Genomic DNA, 22,688 nt, shown 5'->3' on the forward strand with positions numbered 1-22,688 from the left:
TCAAAATATACAAAGTAACTAGTAACTAAAGGTTTCAAATAATTGTAGTGGAGTAAAAGTAGGATATGCCTCTGAGTGTGCCTCTGCAGTGGAGTAGAAGTAAAAGAAAACTGGAAATACTCCAGTAAAGTAAAAGCACCTCAATATTGTAGGCCTACTAAAGTACAGTACTTGAGTAAATATACTTAGTTACTTTACACCACTGGAGAGAACATGACCTCATTGCTCATTCTAGAGCACCTGACAGGTGGATGTGGCTGCATGGTGAACCTCCCTAGTATCAGTCTGAATTCCATTAGGCTACTTTGGCATGTATTCTTGTTATGTAAACTTTTGTCTGCAGCATTTTAGTGTAGCCTATAGGGTTCTCAACCTTTTCAGGCCGTGACCCCCCAAAATAATCATAATTATTTGAACTGGGGACCCCCCCCCCTGACAAGCACTTGGAATTGTAGGAGTTGAGGCATTACATTTTTTAAATTGTGAAAATATTGCGAAAACAGCAGATCTACAAGCTCACAACACCTCGCAGCGCCAGGCGTTGTGAGCTTGTAGATCTGCTGTTTTCACAATATTTCCCTCGTTCTTATATTATTTTACAATTTGGCCAATGTTTGACCAGTTTTTATAGTATAGTTTGTTGATTACTTCTGATGCTATAATGGTCTTTTTTCTTTCCTTTCTTAAATTCGTTTTTGTATTAAAAAGGTCTTAAAAGTCCTTCATGTCACTTCACTGTTACTTGGGGACCCCCCCCCCCCCCCCCAAATCATGTGGGGACCCACCAATCACAGCAATACACCAATCAAGCTTGTTCTCACGTCAGCATATTCTGATTGAACCTTATGTGTTGCACATGGACGCAATTTTTTATTAATTCTGGTTGTAATATGGTCACTATCTTGAATCTTCGTTTCATGATGCAGGAGAGCACCCAGCACCGCATGCACCAGTGGTGGTAAAAGTATTCAAATTTTTTACTTAAGTAAAAGTATCAAAATTGCAATGTAGAAATACTGGAAAGTCTGGAATTCAAAATTGACTCGAGTAAAAGTACAAAAGTATTGGTATCAAAATGTACTTAAAGTGCCAAAAGTAGAAAGTACTCATTATGTACAATGTCCCATTTCACAAGTTTTCAAATGTATACAAATCTTTTGAAAATAGCAGATCTACAAGCTCACAACACATTGTGAGCTTGTAGATTGGCTATTTTCAAATGGCCGAAATGTATATAGGGCTGAAGTGGGTAATGTATATGTTTTGTAATAATAATAAAAATCTACAAAGTAGGCCTAACTAGTAACTAAAGTTTTCAAATAATTGTAGTGGAGTAAAAGTACAATATTTGCCTCTGAGATGTAGTGGAGTAGAAGTAAAAGTACAGAAAATTGGAAATACTTGAGTGAAGTAAAGAAATACCTCAAAATTGTACTTAAGTACAGTACTTGAGTAAATGCACTTAGTTACTTTACACCACTGACATGCACACATAGAAGCGCGCACCCCGCGGCCGTGCCACGCCCACGCACATTCATATTTAATGCACACATGATGCGGGACTGCAGCCCCAGGGCAGAGATGGAGACATCTCAATGGTTTTTAAATGAATAAGGTAGTCCAGGTGAGGTGCACCAGGCAAGAGACTATGGTCAGTTCAGTTACTGAAGACTGGTGAGAAAGGACAATAGAAGCACAAACATGTTTATTACCATTAATAACCTGTAGTTTTTTACTCTTTGATGAAAACAGGTCCTCTTTCTTTATTAAAAAAGGGGACAAATATTTTTGTTCTTAACACAAATGTGTCCTTTGCATCAAATCATCTTGTCCTGTATGAAATCATATTATGCACCTGTTACAGTTCAAAATCAACTCATTGAAGATTACTACTTGAAGATTGAAAAAATATTTATTTCTCCACTTATTCATATAAAAATACCCAATATGTTTGATTTACTGATGGTTTTACAAAAGTAACCACAGCTAAAATACAAGATATAAAGAATTAATTTCACTGCTTTTAGATTATTTTATGGCATAAAAACAACTTATTTATTTCCAGTGTGAAAGTCTTTGAGCTAAATAGCTATATAAATGAACATTACAGCTGTGTCTCCCATGGTGAATTATGAATGTTTGAAAACAAAAAAAATCATATTCCAAATATAATATTACTCTCTTTCTCTCTCTGTCTTACATTTGAAAACACTAGAACATTTTAATATTACTGTTTTTGTTCATGGCTTTGATGACAAGTAAAAGTTCAATTTGTAACACATTTACTGAATGGTCACCACACAATTAGATAAAAACACATCTATTAATTTCAGGTGACAATAACAGGTCTAGACTTGCAACTCTAGAGTAAGGCTGACTTCTGTGAGCTAATAGAGAAGGTGTTTGGAGGTGGGGTCAAATAGCTCGTTGCTTGGTCACAGAAAACAGGAATCTCTAATATAACAACAGAGATGAAACTAAGTGTCACACTGCACCACATCGCTTTTTATTCAATCTCATGAGACAATGTGTCCCTTACTTTGTTAATACAGTAAGTTGTTGAACAAGTTATACCTAAGTGTCAGCAAGTAAACAGACCTGGGCTGCAGATCCACTTGCTTTTGTGAACTCCATGTGTTGCTTTGTGCAATAGAGGCCTATCACTGAATACCTTGAATGCCTTATCCTCCATGTTGGAAGAAACAACGGTTGCTAATTGCAAAACAAAATACGAAATATTCATTCTTTCAAAAAATATATAATAATTTGTTCACAACGGAACAGTAATTTCATGCTTTTCCAATGTTTTACCTACTCTACCATGGCATGGAAATTGGGCTTTTTTTTAAGTGGTTACCAGTGGTTACCAAAGTAGTTACAGGCAGTCCTGCTGGAAGAAAGAGAACTATACAAACATTCCGTAAAAGACCTCTATTTACATTATGCTCCGCAACAGACATTGGTGCATACGGACAGTTCATAGCTGACCTTGGTCAGTGGGTCGAGAACACTGATATATGCTATGCACATCTCTCCACCACACAAATCCAATTATCTCCCTATAGACCAGAACATTACTGTCAAATCTTCTCTACATAGTTTCCAGGGAATAAACCCTCCTTGCCTCGAATCCTGCCTCTCCACCAACCAGATGCATCTACAGTGAAGAAGAGCAGGAAGAAATGCCATTAAGAGGACGAGTTTAATATTAAGACCTGAGGCAGATTCTACAAATGCCTTCTAAATCAGTAGTTCTCACACATTCAAGATTTTTAAAAAAATATCAAAAATAGCAGATGTTCAAGCTCGCAGTGCGGCACGAAGTGACGCACTGTGAGCTTGTATATCTGCTAAATTTAAATAGCCAACGCAAAAATCTAAAAGGACAACAGATGCTTTCCCGGTTTTAATGGGTTAAATAGATATTCAGAGATGTGTCTGTCAGCAGCGGGAATCATGTCTTTGTTTGCCTTTTTTTAGCTTATTCTTTACTTATAATGGCTACATTCTTCAACTAGGTGCCAGTGGCACCGGCAATTCGTCTCCCCAATACAACATACTGTATAATATTGTCGCTGTTGGAAACCTTGTATGTCCAAAACGGTTACTTTTCAGGAAATGGAAAAAAGAACCTGCATTCCAATGGATCCAATGCTATTATTCAGTCAACATGCTCTTGTTAATAGATAATAATAAAACCCACAGACTTAACCACTTTCACTTAACTTAAAAAAAAGAAAAATAAGAAACTCTACAAGCTCACAACATCGCATCACGACTCGTTGTGAGCTTGTAGATAGGCTATTTTTGCTACTTTTGTGTGACACCGTAGTATGACACCGTAGTAGTAGTTCATTTACGAAAAACGAGAAAAGTGAAATATGGACATAAGAGGTTTCTGCCCGACAGCAGTGATATAGAATATACTACTGTATACGATATACAAGTATAAAAGAATATATTTTTATTTATTTATTTGCCCTTCCAGAGCATAAGTTCACTCCCACATACCGTCATTTATCAGATCAATGATGTCATTGGCCTCAAAGGTGATCTCATCTGTGTCTTGACCGATGTACTGATACAGCGCCCGGCAACGGGGCCCCTGGGGCCGCTGCTGGGCTTTAGGGGGGCGGCTAGATGGAGCTGGGGGAGGCCGCTGGCCAACGTTACTTTGCCTCCGCTTCCTGGACCGACGGAGAGATGGAGAAGAAAAGAAGAGAATGAGAAGAAAATAAAGAAGGGCTTTGATGAGCGGACCTCAAAATCACACAGAAGTAGAGAGACAAAAGCTGCAGATAGAGAATCATAGTAGAGTAAAGACCACTATAAATCTATTATCCATCTCCCTTATTCATTTCTTTCCCTCTAATTAACTGTTGGAGGTTATCAGCCATACCCCGACATGCCCTGATCAGGCACATTGAGGAAATCCAAGTTTCCCTGCTGCTGATGAGCCTGGGCTCTCCGGCTTTTCTGAGAACCCAGTTTGGGCAGGGCTGTGCTGGGTGGCGGGCCATGTTTATTGGGGGTTGAGTATGTGTTTTCTGATGGGTTCGGAAGGGCTCTGCCTCGGTTAAACTGTGCTGCTCCATTCGGGTTTCCTGACACAGAGGGAGCAGAGACAGTTTCATGAAAATCAGAGTTATTTTATTTACAGACACAGACAGGCAGAGACAGACGGGGGTGATTACGATACCCTGCCATGCATTGCTAAAGGTAGGGTAACAACTTGCATGCTTCAGTCTTGCATCTCCAAAAGTAATGTTTCAGGAATTAATCTCTTTTGAAGTATTACAACTGTTTTTTTTATTTTTATCATCTAATTCATCTCACTATACTAGTCTAATTTTGGAAGGTCCAGTTAAATGTCAAATCAATTAAAAACAAGAGGCGGCTGGTAATGTTGTACATGGATAATGCTATGTAAGGAAATATAAGTAACTCTGAAAGTGACAATGTAGAAAGCTGTTGAGTAGAATAACACCTTTAGGGCGGAACCTTTAGGGCGGAACCTACAAATGCTTTGTCAATGCAAATGCGTGGATTCCAGTCAAAGATGTGCAAGACCACGAATCCACACATTTGCATTGACAAAGCATTGGCAGATTCCGCCCCATAGGTAAAATAAAAGTGCGGTGTGACCGTGCGTGCCCTTACCTCTGCTGGCTGGCTGATTCCTCCCTCTTCCATGAGACTGAGGAGCAGAACCAGTCTTCCTGGTTGGCTCTGAGGAAATAATAATTAACGTATTATATACATTATACACAGTATACTACAGCAATAATCTATGCATGATAATGCATGAAACAAAGAATCAGCCACTGTAGAACAGTGGTTTTCAAATTTGTTTCAAAAATAGCACATCTACAAGCTCACAACGTGTTGCTTTAAATTTCAAATAGCCAAAGTATAAAATCGGAATAAAGTGGTTGAACTGATTTTTATCCTATATTAACTTGTAATTAAATTGTTCCCAGACCCCACTTTGTAGAACCACTGCTGTAGAGGTTCTACTACTTTTTACCCATATGCTGCATGTCAGCTGCAGTGAGTCTGCTGAAAGCCTGTTGTTCACATGCAGTGTGTAGACACAGTGTGGATACTGCTGTGCCAAGGAAATGAGAGCAGTATAACTTTGATTTGACCTGTTCACCATCTGTTAGAACTTACTGGAGGTCTTGGGCAGGCCGTCTCCCACTGTGACAGTGAGCGTTTTTCCTCCAGGTTTGCTCTGTGCCAGGTCCCCCTGGCCTCTCTGGAAAAGCACCAGCCTGGAGCCTCCTCCACCCCAGCCCTCCTTCTTAACTCTGAACTCCAGCCTAGGGGAGGCGCAGGGTGGTGCAAAAGATGTAGTTAGTGTGAGTACACAAAATGTTGTCAAATATTTCGTTTTTCTGATATGCAAGTATACTATATTATGTGTGTACACATTTGTATATGCGTGTGTGTGCGTGCGTGTGTGTGCGTGCATGTGTGTGTGTTCTATACCTGTCGTTGAAGGAGAGTGAGAGTTTGCTGCTGGTCTTTTCCTCATAGCGTTTACATAACAGGCTGAGGAACTCCGTCTTGAAGTTGGACTCTAGCAGACTGTCGTAATCTGCCTCATGCACGATGAAGAAATCATCCTGTCTGGTGCTGCAGAAGAGGAGAGGCGGTTTAATTCATAAAAATCTGCCTCACTTCCAACCCTTTCAACTCATTTTCATTAAACATGTTACATGTTGACACTTGGGCATGTCTCTCAAGCTAAACTTTCTCTTCCAAAATCTATACAAATGCAACAGACAATCTGTAATTCTGCCAATTAAAAGTTGGGAACAGGAAGCTGTCATCTGCTCTTCAGACTGGAAGGGTATTCGACCAATCATGTCGCAGTGTTCACAAAAAAATATTTTCAAATAGCTTTAAAATATATTTTTGAACTTGACCTTTTCATAGGTAGCTACTACTAGCTAGCTAGCTAGCTTTCAATTAATGGCAATGAAGGCATTTGAAAATTGTGGGAGTCAACACATCTGTCTTTAGAGACTCTACAGCAGCTCTACTGTATCTCTCTCTATAGAGTACAGAAGTCCTGACGTCACTCGTTCATCCCCAGGTGCGCAAAGTCATTTTGCTATGGAGAATAACATTGGGTCATCATAGAACCGTCTCATATAAGATTTGTGGTCCAAAAATTAACAAACTGTCTCGGCGATATTGTCAGGGAGGAGGTTCTGTATCGTTTATGATAGTCAGTCACTTATATTTGATACAGTCTGTTTCTGGCGAAAATGTAACTAATTCGGCGGAAGTAACATTAGCGTTTTCTCACCGTCAGTTGATGCTTCATATCCATAAGAGTCAATCCGCCAGGATCATTTGTTTATTTTCGGAACACAGTTCTTATTTGACGCGATATTAAATACGTCTATGGGATTCAGAATGGGGGTGGAAAACCGCGAACCAGGTAGACAAACCCAGGATGTGTAAATTACGTCAGACTTCGGTGCTCTATAATGTGAAACAATTAGAGATCTCAAAAAATCTACTGATAAAGTATATTAGCACTGTCAGGTGGAAACCTTGTATGTCTAAAACAATTAACCTGTGTTCCAATGGATTTAGAATAGTTATTATTTAGTCACAAGCTCATAAAACCCACAGACAGACTTGAAGAATATCCAACGATCTCCCACCTCCAGGACTCGACTCAACACAGACCTTCAAGACTACAGTATATCTTCAGGACTCAACCTTTAAGACCCTCAACTTCTTATCATCAGAACGACCTCCAGAACTCTTATCATCAGGATTCCAACAGCTCTCTCTCAACACTACCTAGGATCTAGGCACATACTGCATTGGCTTGAGCTACTGGTTACCTTGAACCACACAGGTTACATATCTAGCAGACACCACTGCGGAGGGTCCTGGTCCAGACAACCAGTCACCCTTTACTATAGTATTTTTTAGAAAATAGCTGATCTACAAGCTTACAGCACATCACATCATGATTAATTTGTCACACGACAAGTATAAAATAGGGCATTCAATTATGAAAAAACATTAAAAAAAAAAAAAAAAGATGAAATGTAGATACAATGTTTGTTTTTTACTTTTTTCTTTTGTAATAAAAAAATCCCACACATTGTTTGTTTGTGTATGTTTGTTTGTGTATATATACACATATATATATATATATATATATATATATATATATATATATATATATATATATATATATATATATATATATTATTTTGTTAAGTGGAAAGAGAGAGACGAGAAAAGCATGTTCCAATGTAACACTAGATCATTTCTTGTTTCTTTAACCCACATTATCAAACACCAATACCTCCATTAGCTCATCTCATAAACAGGAAATTACTCCATACCTGAGAGACACACCACTGATGCTAGCGAACTCCAGCTTTCGTTTTAGCACCTCCTTTATCTGTCCTTTCTCTGGCCCCTTCTTCACCTTCTCTCTGCCAATCAGATAGATGCACTTCGGTGTCAAGATCATGTCCCTCTTAATTGTCTGGATGGGCAAAAAGAGAATAAAGGTAGTTGTACAGAAAATATAGAAGAAGAGTGGAAAGGAATGGGGAATGAGGATGGTGAGTGTGTTGCGTCCACAAAAACAACTGATGCAGCTCTGTGAAGCAATAAAACTTCCTTCCTTCCTTTTAAAGATAATTCTATTAACAGCACGACAGTTTGCATACAATTCTTGATTTTACTTATATTGAGCCTTGACCTGTATTGATATCTGACATTGTATTGGATTTATCACTACCTCCCACAGTATCAGGAAAAAAAAACTCTTATCAAGCCAAGAATATGACTTTGCATTCTTGACCTCCCCCTCCCCCTCCACACACACACGCACGCACACACACACACACACACACACGCACGCACGCACGCACGCACGCACGCACGCACGCACGGTACGCGCGCACATGCGCACATGCACACGCACACGCGCACACGCGCACACACACACACACACACACACACACACACACCTTGAACCTGCGGTCAAACTTGTTGACAGAGTCAGCAAAGTCTACCCGCTCCCTCTTAGCTAGGAACTGTCGTAGCTCAGGTCTCTGCTCCAGACCAAGGTAGTCGCCCACAAAGTTCCTGTTGATGCTGTTCCTCCTGCGCTCTTTGGAGTTGTACAGGATGTCTGAGGCTGAGGACGGCAAGGAGAGACATGACAAGAGTTTCAGAGAAGAGAAGAGAAGAGAAGAGAAGAGAAGAGAAGAGAAGAGAAGAGAAGAGAAGACAAGAGAAGAGAAGAGAAGAGAAGAGAAGAGAAGAGAAGAGAAGAGAAGAGAAGAGAAGAGAAGAGAAGAGAAGAGATGAGAACCACAGTTCGAATATCATTACACTAAGAAAATAAAAATAAAACAGCAAAAAAAAATTATGTATATATATATATTCTTTTTTTTTGCTGTTTTATTTTTATTTTCTTTGTGTAATGATATTCGAACTGTGGTGTCACTATATATGTCTATGAATTGAATACCAAGGCCCTCATTGGAAACAAGTCCGCAAGGACTTTTATGAACGGACCTGTTAGACAAAGTATTTTAAATGTAAATGTGTTGTTTTACATTCTTTTGCCTAATAAAATATTCAATCAATTTATTTTTTTCTTTATTTATTTACCCAGGGTAGTAGCTGAGCACAAGAGCTCTTTTTCAGCAACGCCCTGCACATAGAAACACACAGACAGACAGACACATTAAAACCTGGGAGCTGACTAGTACAACCACAGTCTTATACTGTTGGCCACTACGCAGCTCCATTGGAGCAGTTGGGGTTCAGTGCCTTGCTCAAGGGCACTTCAGTGGTGTTGGGGAAGTGGTGAACATTCACTTCCCCACCCAGACTTTTCCTGCCGGTCCGGGGATTCGAACCGGCAACCTTTCGGCAACGAGGGCGCTCCTCTAACCTTTAGCCCACCACTGCCCAATCAAAGAGAAGAGAAGAGAAGAGAAGAGAAGAGAAGAGAAGAGAAGAGAAGAGAAGAGAAGAGAAGAGAAGAGAAGAGAAGAGAAGAGAAGAGAAGAGAAGAGAAGAGAAGAGAAGAGAAGAGAAGAGAAGAGGAGAGGAGAGGAGAGGAGAGGAGAGGAGAGGAGAGGAGAGAAGAGAGAAAACTAGATCTGACTCTAAACTATGTACACAACTCACCTTCCTCTCTCATCTGTTCGCACTTCTTTCTAGCAATGTATTTTCTCCAGGCCTTCTGGATGAGCCTGGCAAAGGTGTCAAACTTCCTCTCTCTCATCTCCTCCAATAGGAAGAGCTACAGAAACATGTAGGCAATTACAGTTCAGAAAGAATACTGTATCTCTTCTCTGTTTATAATGTGTCTTTGTTATTTCAGTATCCATAAAGTATGATGTCCTAAATAAGCAGCATCAATTTTGTTTTACTATTATGCCCCCCCTCCCCCCCATCACTACCACCATGGGGCTTTATCAAAGCAGTGCCACCTTGTTTGAAAATACATGGTGGATCTAGATAAACAGAGACCTAAATCCAGCCTGTAAACTGCACTTTACCGATTCAGGGTTCTTGACGAAGACCTTGGTACGTCCCATTTGGTACTGGTCGTTGTCCATGTTAACCGACCGGAGGAGGTGAAGGACACCCTGTTGCTCTGGACCCCTCCAGGAAGGCCATGTCTCAGCAGTCAGAATGGCATACCTAAATACAACACACACACACACACACACACACACACACACACACACACACACACACACACACACACACACACACACACACACACACACACACACACACACACACACACACACACACACACACACGCACGCACACACACACACACACACACACACACACACACACACACACACACACACACACACACACACACACAAACACACACACACACACACACACGTTTATGTTACTGACTTTGTGAGTGTGTCAAAAGCAAATTGTCATAAAGAATACCATTTTTACTTCACATGCTGGACCAACCTAACCCTAATCTTAACTACAACCATACCAACCTTAACCACAAAGTGGGTACCAGATAAATGTCATCAGACATAATGTAATGAAATCAAACGACACACTCCTAATGCATGCACAAATGAACACACGCAAGCACACCCAAAATAAGATGCACAAACATTTTCTACACCTAACAACACAAATAATGGACACTCACCTCTGCATGAACTTATTAAAGACCCTGCGATAGGCAAAGCCTGCCCTCCGTACACGGATGTTCTCCCGCAGCCCAAGATATTCAACCTGATGTTTAGCCCTGTAAGCAGGTAGAATGCCATCATTATTTGCTTTAGTAGGCGTTTTTCTATATGCAGTTTTTACGTGTGTTTCAGGGAGAAAAATAAATAGAAAGTAGGTGTGCATGTATGTGTGTATGTGTGTGTGCGTGTGCGTGTGCGTGTGCGTGTGCGTGTGCGTGTGTGTGTGTGTGTGTGTGCGCGTGCGTGCGTGCGTGCGTGCGTGCGTGCGTGCGTGCGTGCGTGCGTGCGTGCGTGCGTGCGTGCGTGCGTGCGTGCGTGCGTGCGTGCGTGCGTGCGTGCGTGTGTGTAGGCGACTTATTAACTGCACCAACAGGGAGACATGGCTTCCCGCACACTTTCTTAGAAGATGAATCAATGACATAACATGTGCCGGATTGGGGTACTTTTGTCTGTCAAAACCCTTATAACAGTGAAAATGTTGGTATGGAAATCACACATCATTCCTCTGATTTCGGGGTGTATTGCCAAATATTTTGATGATGTTTGTTCGAAGTGACACAGCTAATTATGAGATTCCAACCTATCTGCAAAGTGGGGAGCAACCACCAGCATCCTCAACACCAGAAAAAGAAAGACATTGAAAAATTAATTAATTGTAATTGACAACCAACCAAGAACATTTCTAAGAAAGTTCATAGAAAGGTTAAAGAAACAAGCCAAAGGTGCAAGAAACTTCTCTTTCTCTGTCAAGATGAGAACAGTCGGCTTATCTTCTTACCTTTGTCACGATATTGCGTTTCACACCTCTGTTTAGAGTGTGTGTGTGTGTGTGTGTGTGTGTGTGTGTGTGTGTGTGTGTGTGTGTGTGTGTGTGTGTGTGTGTGTGTGTGTGTGTGTGTGTGTGTGTGTGTGTGTGTGTGTGTGTGTGTGTGTGTGTGTGTGTGTGTTATAATTGGTGAACATGCTAACCTGCTCTCCTCCCAGTCCTTGGGTCTCTTGGTCTCATTGGGTTTGATACAGCGAATATAGTGAGGCGTGCACTTCATCAAGGTCTTCACAAGATCATTGGCTTGTTTCTACAGGAAGAATGCACGTTGAATATGTCAATTCATGGCTGAAGGTTCTAATATGGTGCTTTGGATAAATATGTAACAGAAATGTTAACGATTTACAATATCTGCTGATGTAGCGATTGGTCGGAATGAAAACAGGCCCACATATAAACTTTTCTGTACTATGTAGATTCCACCAATAAGTGACAAAGTGATACACAATGAACAGTTATGCTATGTACAGTAACTGTTATGTACTGTACAACTCTGTGCTCTAACTGGTTGTAGAAGCACTCCTCCATATTTCAGTTCTTACCTTAATCTTGGAGCTGGCTGTGGTTGGTCTGCCTTTCTTCTCTGTATTGAGGTTGTCAGGAAACAGGCTACGGATGAAGTTACTGTGGTGACAAATTAAGGTCATATATTTATTACAGGTGTTATACATTTGCTATGATTTCCTTAATTCAGATAATGACAGAAAACATGCTGTAAACATGGTCACTCACTGCCCGCTGCTCTGCATCAGCTCAATGAGATCGTTGAAAAGCACATCACGGTTTCTCTCGCAGAAGCCATTGATATCGTATGACACCTGAGGTGATACCAAATATTAGAATGGGCACAAATCCATTTCCCAACCAGCCAGTCAGTATTGAGATGAACAAAGAGAAGTCACTCCAAGCCTTAAAAAGAAAAACTAACTGATGTTATTTGCCATAGAACATAATATGTTCTATGGCAAATTATTATTATTATTATTATTATTATTATTATTATTATTATTATATATTATTATATATTATTTTGTTGCAAATATTTGTTGTAAATATGTGACCCCTGTGAGGGGGTTCATATTTTGTATGGTTAAGAAAAATTATGGAATTTGAAATATTAGTGTTTTTTATGCCAACTGGCTCATTGTTTAGAGAGAGTCTCTATGCTATGAAAAGTATTGTGCCAACCAATGTGAGTATGTGACTGTTGAACATACGTTGCATACTTGGACAAAGGACACAATACGTTTACCGGAAAAGTGGGTTAAACTACGTTCTTCACAGCCCATTACACGTGTGATCTCCTCAGTTTCCTACCTTGCCAGCGTAGTGGTGTACGACGAAGCCAGCGTTCCAGTTGTTGAAATGCTCGTGCGTTCCCACAGAAGCCTGAAGCTTTTGCAGAAGGGTGCCGTCTGCCCCCTCGCCCTTGGCATGCATGGTGGCACACACGTCATCCAGCACACTCATTATACCAGGAGGGTTCTGTATGGTGTGGACGGGTTGCATCAAGTAACTGTGTGTGTTCATGAACTTAAGTATTTTCACTATCTGGTAATAATATAACAACTTGTTCCCATAGTTTTCATCTTTGTTGTTAGTTTTCATCTTTGTTGTTGTAATAAATAACATGGACAGCACAAAAACAATGAGTTTAATGAACTTCAGACCACGCAGGGCCAGGCCTTTCCCTAAACTTAAGCATTAAATTTCAACAATACATGGGAATAAATTGTAAAATCACGTTTTGGCATTTTAGAGGTTTCTACAGGATATTGAGAATGATTTATTTTAATTATTATTATGAGGAAATTCAGGGGGTGACAGAATCAAGGTAAAAAAAAAAACACACACTTCTACCAACTACAGTATAGTAGGCTCTCTTATTTGGTTGGTGCAAGCAAACAAGTAAATAGACTATAATTCGTATGGCTTCTTGAACAAGTCCATGTCTTGAACTTACCAGTTTATTTTCAATGAGATCACACACAACCTTGTTGTTGAAGTATTCAATGGCCGTCCACTTGATGCCCTCCTGAACATACTCTTCCTGGGATCAAACAGAAGGAAAAGACACTCCTTGAACACTAAACAATGTGTGCTACAAGTTTATTGTCACATCATAAGCTTACACCGAGGGTAAAAAGGAGTGGGTGAAATTATTTTGTGCAAGCTTCCCACAAGAGTAAAAGTGTCTAATATCAAAAACAAATATCAAATATACATAAGGTGTGAGACAGTGTTACGCAGTCTCTTTTGCATCATATCAAATAAGTGATATATAATATTCCCAAAATATGACAATGTATCTACAGTCAGATATTCTTAAGTGAATGAATGACATCTCAGAGTAACAATGTAAATGTTTGCATTTTAGACTGACATCTAGTGGCCGCATTGAATAACAGAATATGTCCAGTACATGTTGCCAGTAATGTTGACTCTAGATACCTGCTCAGCCTTGAGGGTCAGTTCAATGAAAATCTGCTGCAGCTTCTCATTGACAAAGTTGATACAGAACTGCTCAAAGCCATTTCTCTGTCAGGGACGACACAATAAAACCAATTACTCATCACAAAATAGGGGCAAAATGTCTTTCATATCTTCTGTAATGCTAAACATTTCATACAATGATGATTCTCATGGAAAACTAACCTTGAATATCTCAAAGCCATAAATGTCCAATACTCCAATACTGTACTCTTCATGGGGTTTTTGGATGGCATTATTTATAGCCTGGAAGAGAAAAGAAGCAGAGAAAGTGAGAATGATACTGATCTAGTGAAAGTGATACTTCACTAGAGGTTCGGGTCACTACGCGGCCCTCACACCGCTACGCGGCCCTCACACCTACGTTGCACCGCAGATCCGACTAATATGCCCATATAGAGATGGGCAGACGGAGATCTGTCAGTCCTTGTCCCTTTTATGCGTCATATATGGAGATCGCTGATGTCATCAGTATATGCCTATATGGGCATGCCCGATGTCTGTGATGTACTGTATATTTTCATATGCATATTAGTGGACAATGTAGTTCTTGTCAATCTACGGTACTACAGTGCAAGCGATAGTTGACATTATGCAGACCTCCACCAGGTAGTCAAAGAGGCGTGTGTAGAGGGCTTTGGCCAGGGCGTCGCGCGTATAGGTGGCTTGTTCTTGGTTCAAGGTCACATTGATGCACTCAGACTTTCCTCCCCACTTTGAATCCATCACCCGGCTAGTCAGTTTGTTCTGCAGACCGTTGGGATCGATTCCCAGCAGATACGCAGGGAAGGCAAGCACTAAGGCATAGAGAGAATATACAAAATAATTCATGATCAGCAATATCAAATATGTCAAAGGCTGAATGATAAGGACATAATCTCCCAATGTTGCTGTAACAAAACTTAAGCAGTCTTCATATATACAACTTAAATGAGACAATATTTATATTCTGGGAAGCGAACACAGTAGTAAACAACAAAAAAATAATAAAAAAAGGGTTGTGGGTTTGTGGGTTGGTGAAATTTTCCTTCCCTGGAAAGAAAACCCCCATCAATTAGAGGCTAGGCAGGGATTGGTAAGACAAACCCCAGCGAAGATGAACTGGGTGGGTAATCAGATATACAAACAAACATTCAATTAGCGTGACATTTCTCATGGGACAGATTTTGTTATGGTGTGAGTTTTCCCACAGCTCTAATTTGCTGACATCCCCACAGGTGAACATATTCCATTAATGCTCTGTGTGTGTGTGTGTGTGTGTGTGTGTGTGTGTGTGTGTGTGTGTGTGTGTGTGTGTGTGTGTGTGTGTGTGTGTGTGTGTGTGTGTGTGTGTGTGTGTGTGTTAGGAAGGGGTAGATGGACATTAGAGAAGTAGACAAGCAAGGTAAAAGGGAGAGTAGGTGTACATAATAGATGTACTGTATATGTTACATGCGTGTGTGTGTGCGTGTGTGTGTGTGCGTGTGTGTGTGTGTGTGTGTGTGTGTGTGTGTGTGTGTGTGTGTGTGTGTGTGTGTGTGTGTGTGTGTGTGTGTGTGTGTGTGTGCGCGTGTGTGTGCGTGTGTGTGCGTGTGTCACACTGTGCACGACACGTGCTTGTGCCCATGCGTGTTTCGCGTGCATCTGTCTGTGCATGTCTCACTCACAGTCAGTGCTCTCCACTTGCCCATAGTTGCCTGCTTCTATGAAGGTGATGTTTCCCAGGTGCAGGATGCCTCCAATGATCTGCAGCACCTGTGCCTGAATGTCCCGTGGGATGCCAATCACCTCCATGGCTTCCTGGTGACAACACCACAGCAATGGATGAATGTCATGGTTCATTTCAGTATAATTTCAGAAGTTATTGCACGATGACAGAACATAAGAATGACTATTCAGATCATAGGTGTCATTCTCCACCTACAGTTTATTCAGGTGGGGATCCCATTCCCTGGCACTAGATCTTACGTATCAATTTGGTGTTTGAGAACAACTGGTTTAAGGTAACCATTTGAGGCAATTTCACCAGCAATGATGAGACATTTGTTTGTGTGTGTCCCCCCATTCCAACAAGAAGTCAAGAAGCCTCAGAATGTTTCATTCATGTCTAATGTAAACTTTAAGGACATAAATGGCAGCAGCAGCAGTTTAAACATGAACATATATTTGGACAGTAAACACGCAATTATATTACAATATACCAGCTATGGCATGTGTTCATTCTTCTTATGTACGTCATAATGAGATAAAAGGATGTAACACAGTAACTTCCTGTGTGAACCACATACAATGTGAAATTGGATATTTTCTTGAGATTGAGATGCTATGTACCATAGTCTCCTGGAAGTCCTTGCTGTCGTTGGTTCCGTCCACTTTGTAGGTCCCAGACTGGTTGAGGTAGTAGTAGTAGTCAGGAGTCATGATGCCCAGGTCCTGCTTCTGCTGGGCATTGGCGCCCTCTATCACCTATCAAATAGTATTACAGGTAGAACGGTACAAGGTCTTGATCAGCCCATAGATATGAATCAGTCTCATAAAAGTCACCCAATATCAATATGTGGAGAGGCACTTCTCTTATAACAGCTGCCATAGCATTTACAGTTTAACATTATTCATAGAACATAATCATTTTACACCGGAAACATTCCAGAGGATTAAAGGATTACATTTCAGATCTTTGTCCTACATGCAAAACAGAAGGGTACATTTATTCACATGTTCTGGCAATGTAATAAGTTAAAACACTTCTGGGGTTCAATACTGGAGATTCCTAAAGAGATAGATTTCTGGGTTTGAGATCCCCTGTTCATCCTTATTAGGTGAAATATCTGTTATTCCCCTTGCTAAAAGAAACGAAAAAAATCAACTTTATCAAACTAGCCATGACAGCTGGCAACAAATGTTTTGTTTTGCTTTGCTTTGTAAAATGAGATCAGAGCTTTGAGCGGCCAGGCATATAAATACAAATACACTTTTTTTTTTTGGTTACTTTGTTCTTTTTTTTTTTTTTTTTTCAACAATTCTTGTATTGCTATGAGCAACTCTTATTCACAACAAACTTTAGTATTCTCTAATATTGGTCCCATACCATATTGTGTTCAGTTCAGTTATAGTGCTAGTGCTTATAGTATTTTGTGTTGAATTATTTTATTATTTTATTGTTGCATTATTTTATTATTTGAATAAACATGTGTTCAAATTAATATTGGACTGTGATCATTTATGAACTTGGTACAAAAATGCAGACATTTTATGAGAGTGTTTCTGAGTTGTCTTGGGGAAGACAGTTCACATAATACTTACATCCATTTATGGGAATCAACAAGGACTTGATGAGTGTTTAATGAGATTAAACACTTTCATTGAGTTTGATTGTGAAATGACCGTCAGAAGTATTTTAAAACACGCCACATGTATGACTTATTAACCCACACACTTTCTTAGAAGATGAACCAATGACGTCACAGGTGCCGGATTGGGGTATTTTTGTCTGTCAAAGCCCTTATAACAGTGAAAATGTTGGCATGGAAATCTTTTAAATATTACACATCATGCCGCTGATTTCGGGTGTATTTCCAAACATTTTGATGATGTTTGTTCAAAGTGCCACTGCTAATTATGAGATTCCAACCAAAGTTTGGGAACAGTAACAGTTATTGGTTTCTGAGACCCAGAAACTTCATCCAACCCTTGATCCAACCCTTGTGATCAGGTTATTCCCAACATTTTGAGCAGGTTGGGGAGCAACCACCAGCATCCTCAACACCAGAAAAAGAAAGACATTGAAAATGTAATTGACAACCAACCAAGAACATTTCTGAGAAATTGCATAAGTTCATAGAAAGGTTAACGAAACAAGCCAAAGGTGCCAAGAAACTGCTCTTTCTCTGTCAAGATGAGAACAGTCGGCTTATCTTCTTATCTTTGTCATACGATATTGCGTTTCACACCTCTGTTTAGATGTGAAACGTTTTCACACTTACACGTGTGTGTGTGTGTGTGTGTGTGTGTGTGTGTGTGTGTGTGTGTGTGTGTGTGTGTGTGTGTGTGTGTGTGTGTGTGTGTGTGTGTGTGTGTGTGTGTCTGTCTGTCTGTCTGTCTGTCTGTCTCTCTTCTTGTGCATGCTGACAGCAAACCAAGGACCTGAATTCTCAAATATGTTTAAAATCTGTCAACGATTTTCAAGTCAGGGTACCATTTTCATCCAATCAAAAATTCAGAACTATATATGTTTATACTTTGTTGTACGATGATTGGTGAAAATAGCCGCTCTACAAGCTCACAATGCATTGTGAGCTTGTAGATCGGCTATTTTCTTTATTTGTGGTGGTGAAAAAAGTTATGTAATATTTGGAAATAAAACATTTTTCCTATAATGACATGCCCAAAATAGCAACACCAGGTTGAAAGTGTTTAATTGCTGATATGATACATTGTGTATATTATATGTGTAAGAACAGCCTCTACCTGGTAGTAGATGTGGAAGTTCCTCTCGTTTTCATTCTGGTTCACCACCCTTGACTTCTCCAGTAAGAAGTTGGAGATTTTACCTCCATCCGGCTCTCCGCCTCTACTGAACTGGATCTCAAAGTATTTCCCCTGACAGATGCAAAATACACACACACACACACACACACACACACACACACACACACACACACACACACACACACACACACACACACACACACACACACACACACACACACACACACACACACACACACACACACACACACACACACACACAGACTGATTGATTGATTGATTGATTGATTGATTGATTGATTGATTGATTGATTGATTGATTGATTGATTGATTGATTGATTGATTGATCATGAAATAAAACAAAGCAAAAAAGCATGTTTCCATTGTGGTCCTTAGTATGAGGTGTGTATGAGTTCATGTAGAGTGGTGCTGGTGAGTGCATGAATGTATAGAGTTCAGGATGTGCTAATGTGTCCCTGGGCACATATTAAGAAGTCTCTGAGTGGATGTGTGAGTATACCTGCTTAAGGGACTTAACCATGACTCATCATGACTCGCAATTGTTAACCGCACCCCCCCCCTCAGTCATTTCATCCTGGCGCCGGGCCTGTGACTCAGCCATAACCTAGCCATAGCCATAGCCTTCATATACTGTATATACTTTATACAGTATACTTTATTCAAACCTCTAATGTGTGGCTTATCATTTTCACATTTCCTACTGGATGTCTTACAGAATCTTTCTGCAACTTTGACCCTACCTCATCTCTAGTATAACAGTACATCAAAAAGACAAAACGCATCGGAAGCAACGTCATGCATTCAAACCACATTGCATTGCATAAAATGCATGTAGACGTGGTTCAGTGCTCTGAGGTTAATGGAGCATCAGGACCCCTCAGGAAGTCAGTATTACCGTGCTGATGGTTGAGCAGCAGAATGTGTAGCAGTGTGGAACAGGCCATGCTTACAGTTACAGTATATACTATTAGTTGAACTGATTCCCCCAGTGGTCTACATTGTACAGTGCTGAAGCCACTGTACAATAAAAGGTAAATGTTAGCTTTAACAGGAGTAAACTTGGGAAGCTGTACATTCCTTTGTCTACACAGCATGGGAAATAGGTACAAACTTCTCCTTAAAACCCTACTATAAGTAAAACAACTTTGGTCAGATGAGGTACTGTAGGTAGACGTCGACCTACCTGTATAGGTGACTGTGTGCAACAAAATCAAGTAAAGTCTCAATGGAACAAGCGTCATATGTAATAATCCTGTTGCTAAAAGGAGATATTAGTGTGCATATGGAAATTAGGGTACTTCTATTTTGATTGTTACAAATTGTGTGATGCTGTAACCTGAATTTTTACTGTATAATATTTTTATACAATATATATTGTAATCCCCCACTGCTGGTGACAAAACCACTCAGCCAGTATCCCATTTGTTAAATCAGCAGACACATGCATGAAAGGAAAATGAAAGAGAAAAATAAGAGAAACAGTTAAGACAGGTGTCTTTCATGTGGACTGATGAGGGTCTTACTCACAAATCGACTAGAGTTGTTGTTGCGTACTGTCTTGGCGTTACCAAAGGCTTCCAACAGAGGATTAGACTGCAGAATGATATCTTTTACGTGCTGGGACACACACACACACACGCACACACACACACACACACACACACACACACACACACACACACACACACACACACACACACACACACACACACACACACACACGGAGGAGACTGTAATGACTTTGTAGTTTGACAAAAGGCATTTGAGTTAGTTTGTGCGATCAGATAAATTCTAGCCTGAGCATGTTACAGTATGTACCTGTACATTAGGTCCACCCCCAGACACTTTGGAGATGTAGCCCATGATGTACTTAGCAGCCACTGTCTTGCCAGCTCCACTCTCACCACTGAGCATAAAAGAGCATAAAAACACTGTGAACACAACACAACACAATGCACCACAAAAACATTTCCCTTGACACTCAAATAATTCATAAGAACATTTAAGACAAGGGATCACCTGATGATAACACATTGATTCTCTGAATCAATCATCATGTTCCTATACATGTTATCTGTCAGAGCGTAGATGTGGGGAGGATTCTCATACTGGGCCTACAGAGAAACATACAGAGGCAGGTATAAATACAGAGACAGACATTGCATGATGACATTTTACCTCTGTCATTATGACAAGCCAGCGAGAGAGAGAGAGAGAGAGAGAGAGAGAGAGAGAGAGAGAGAGAGAGAGGGTGAGGGAGAGGGAGAGGGAGAGAGAGAGAGACAAAAACTCCCATACTTACTGGGAGAAATACAACAATAGCAGCAGCAAGATTTATGAACTGTTGCGATAAAAGAAGGTTAGCCAATGAAAAACAACCACCCTAAGGACTACTAACCATTGGCCAGAGCTGTACCCCATAGCTCTGTTTAGCACAATGCTGTACCCCCTCCAACTGTACATACTTTTACAATTTTTTTCTTAAATTGTTTTTATTATGTTTTGACATTTGCTTTGAAAATGTAAACATATGTTTTCTCATGCCAATAAAGCTCATTTGAATTGAATTGAATTGAATTGAATTGAATTGAATTGAATTGAATTGAATTGAATTGAATTGAATTGAGAGAAAGAAAGAAAGAAAAACAAAAGAAAGAGAGAAAGAAAGAAAGAAAGAAAGAAAGAAAGAAAGAAAGAAAGAAAGAAAGAAAGAAAGAAAGAAAGAAAGAAAGAGAGAGAGGGAGATTTAAAGACCAGAGTGATGAAATAATAACAGTTTTACTCACAGCCCCTTGGTAGAGTTCAATTTCTCTGTCAGTGAAATAGGGCATCTGTTTGAATGGGTTGACTGATATAAGCACTGAGCCAATATAGGTCTGGACATCACAGTTAGGGAACACGTCAGATCAAGAAGTTTGAGAAATATCGCTGAATTATTACTTTTAAAAGAGTGTTATTAGTATTTTTTGAGACAGCTTCATCTTATATAATAATATTTCCTCTATTTTCTGTACATATCTTCTATCTCGAAATATTCAATACATATTTCCTGTGAAGTTACTTAACACACATGGACCAATTGAATCCAACACATTTCATCCCATGTTTCACCTGTTCTAAATTGACCTCATCATATCACAAGATAATTAGGGAAGTGAAGTATTAAAAACAACAACACAAGGATTAAAACATATCTCTGAGCCATGGCAGTATGTACTGTACTGTAGGTGATGTACTACAGTAATGGGACATTACTAGAACACTAGTTGTGCCCTAGTAATGTCACTTTGTTTTTGCAAAGCCTACGTGCAGATTGGATGGTTAGGCTTATGCCTGATTTATATCTTTGTTGCACACCAATGTCGCACACCAAAAATAGATGATATAAAAGCTCAAGACATGTCGCATAAACAAAGCAACAGCTATATCACACTCTGTATCACACTCACTCTAAATATGGATTGAAGTCAAAGTGTGTTCCAGGAAGCCAGAAGTGAGCTGTTGAGTCAGTCAGAGGATGTAAAAGAGGAACTATACTATCCTGCCATATGTGTTTGTTGACACTAAATGCTTGTTTCGATGCATTTCAGTTGTTACTGCACGTTTGGGGAAATGTGTTACAGTGGAGTGCCTGGTGGCTCAGTCAGTTAGTGTACAGGCTCAGAGCAGAATAGAATGCTCCTAGCAAGCGTCAACACCTTCAAATCCGACCCTTGTCTTGTCTCGCTTGTATATCCACTCTCTCTACCCTTGGTTTGCTGTCTTTCTACACTGACCTATCTGAAATAAACCATAAAAATGTCCGATATAAATCTGGGAGAAAAAAAGAAAAAAAAGAATTGCTACACAGGAAAGATGAAGATGAAGATGAAGCCCACTGCTTCCCTGCTAGTGAACGAATGTAGCTGATTTAACTGGATCACATTCTCTCAATCTATAGCAAAGTGAGACATTTTGTTGTGGTTTTCTCAGAGGAAACTGAAACTCCCACAGGATATGAATACATATAAAATCACATTTGTATATTATGTATCATATTGTCGATGACATATCCTCTAGAGTTTTTGTATTATGTTATTTGGGTTTCACAAATATTGACAGAAGTACACTGTAAAATGGACCCTTACGGGTGGACCCC

At 40.0% G+C, this 22,688-nt stretch overlaps 1 protein-coding gene across 1 annotated transcript in view; it reads right to left on the reverse strand.

Moving 5' to 3' along the window:
* Positions 1 to 1,722: 1,722 nt before the first annotated feature.
* Positions 1,723 to 22,688, reverse strand: part of myo1f (myosin IF) — a 30,191-nt gene continuing 9,225 nt past the window's right edge. The window contains exons 3-28 of the mRNA XM_084067039.1: positions 21,337 to 21,426; positions 20,570 to 20,664; positions 20,369 to 20,456; positions 20,078 to 20,167; positions 18,508 to 18,639; positions 16,372 to 16,506; positions 15,708 to 15,840; positions 14,662 to 14,858; positions 14,227 to 14,307; positions 14,023 to 14,109; positions 13,535 to 13,621; positions 12,889 to 13,056; positions 12,304 to 12,389; positions 12,114 to 12,195; positions 11,715 to 11,821; positions 10,703 to 10,801; positions 10,065 to 10,209; positions 9,691 to 9,805; positions 8,517 to 8,686; positions 7,881 to 8,026; positions 5,992 to 6,138; positions 5,674 to 5,822; positions 5,161 to 5,229; positions 4,400 to 4,604; positions 4,012 to 4,187; positions 1,723 to 3,157 (exon numbers count right to left, since the gene is read on the reverse strand). Coding sequence (XP_083923165.1) covers positions 3,081 to 3,157; positions 4,012 to 4,187; positions 4,400 to 4,604; positions 5,161 to 5,229; positions 5,674 to 5,822; positions 5,992 to 6,138; positions 7,881 to 8,026; positions 8,517 to 8,686; positions 9,691 to 9,805; positions 10,065 to 10,209; positions 10,703 to 10,801; positions 11,715 to 11,821; positions 12,114 to 12,195; positions 12,304 to 12,389; positions 12,889 to 13,056; positions 13,535 to 13,621; positions 14,023 to 14,109; positions 14,227 to 14,307; positions 14,662 to 14,858; positions 15,708 to 15,840; positions 16,372 to 16,506; positions 18,508 to 18,639; positions 20,078 to 20,167; positions 20,369 to 20,456; positions 20,570 to 20,664; positions 21,337 to 21,426 — 3,156 coding nt within the window. The 3' untranslated portion in view covers positions 1,723 to 3,080. The remainder of the gene's footprint in view (positions 3,158 to 4,011; positions 4,188 to 4,399; positions 4,605 to 5,160; positions 5,230 to 5,673; positions 5,823 to 5,991; positions 6,139 to 7,880; positions 8,027 to 8,516; positions 8,687 to 9,690; positions 9,806 to 10,064; positions 10,210 to 10,702; positions 10,802 to 11,714; positions 11,822 to 12,113; positions 12,196 to 12,303; positions 12,390 to 12,888; positions 13,057 to 13,534; positions 13,622 to 14,022; positions 14,110 to 14,226; positions 14,308 to 14,661; positions 14,859 to 15,707; positions 15,841 to 16,371; positions 16,507 to 18,507; positions 18,640 to 20,077; positions 20,168 to 20,368; positions 20,457 to 20,569; positions 20,665 to 21,336; positions 21,427 to 22,688) is intronic.

Source organism: Gymnoscopelus microlampas (genome assembly GCF_963454915.1).
Source record: "Gymnoscopelus microlampas genome assembly, chromosome: 9".
NCBI classification, from domain to species: Eukaryota; Metazoa; Chordata; class Actinopteri; order Myctophiformes; family Myctophidae; genus Gymnoscopelus; species Gymnoscopelus microlampas.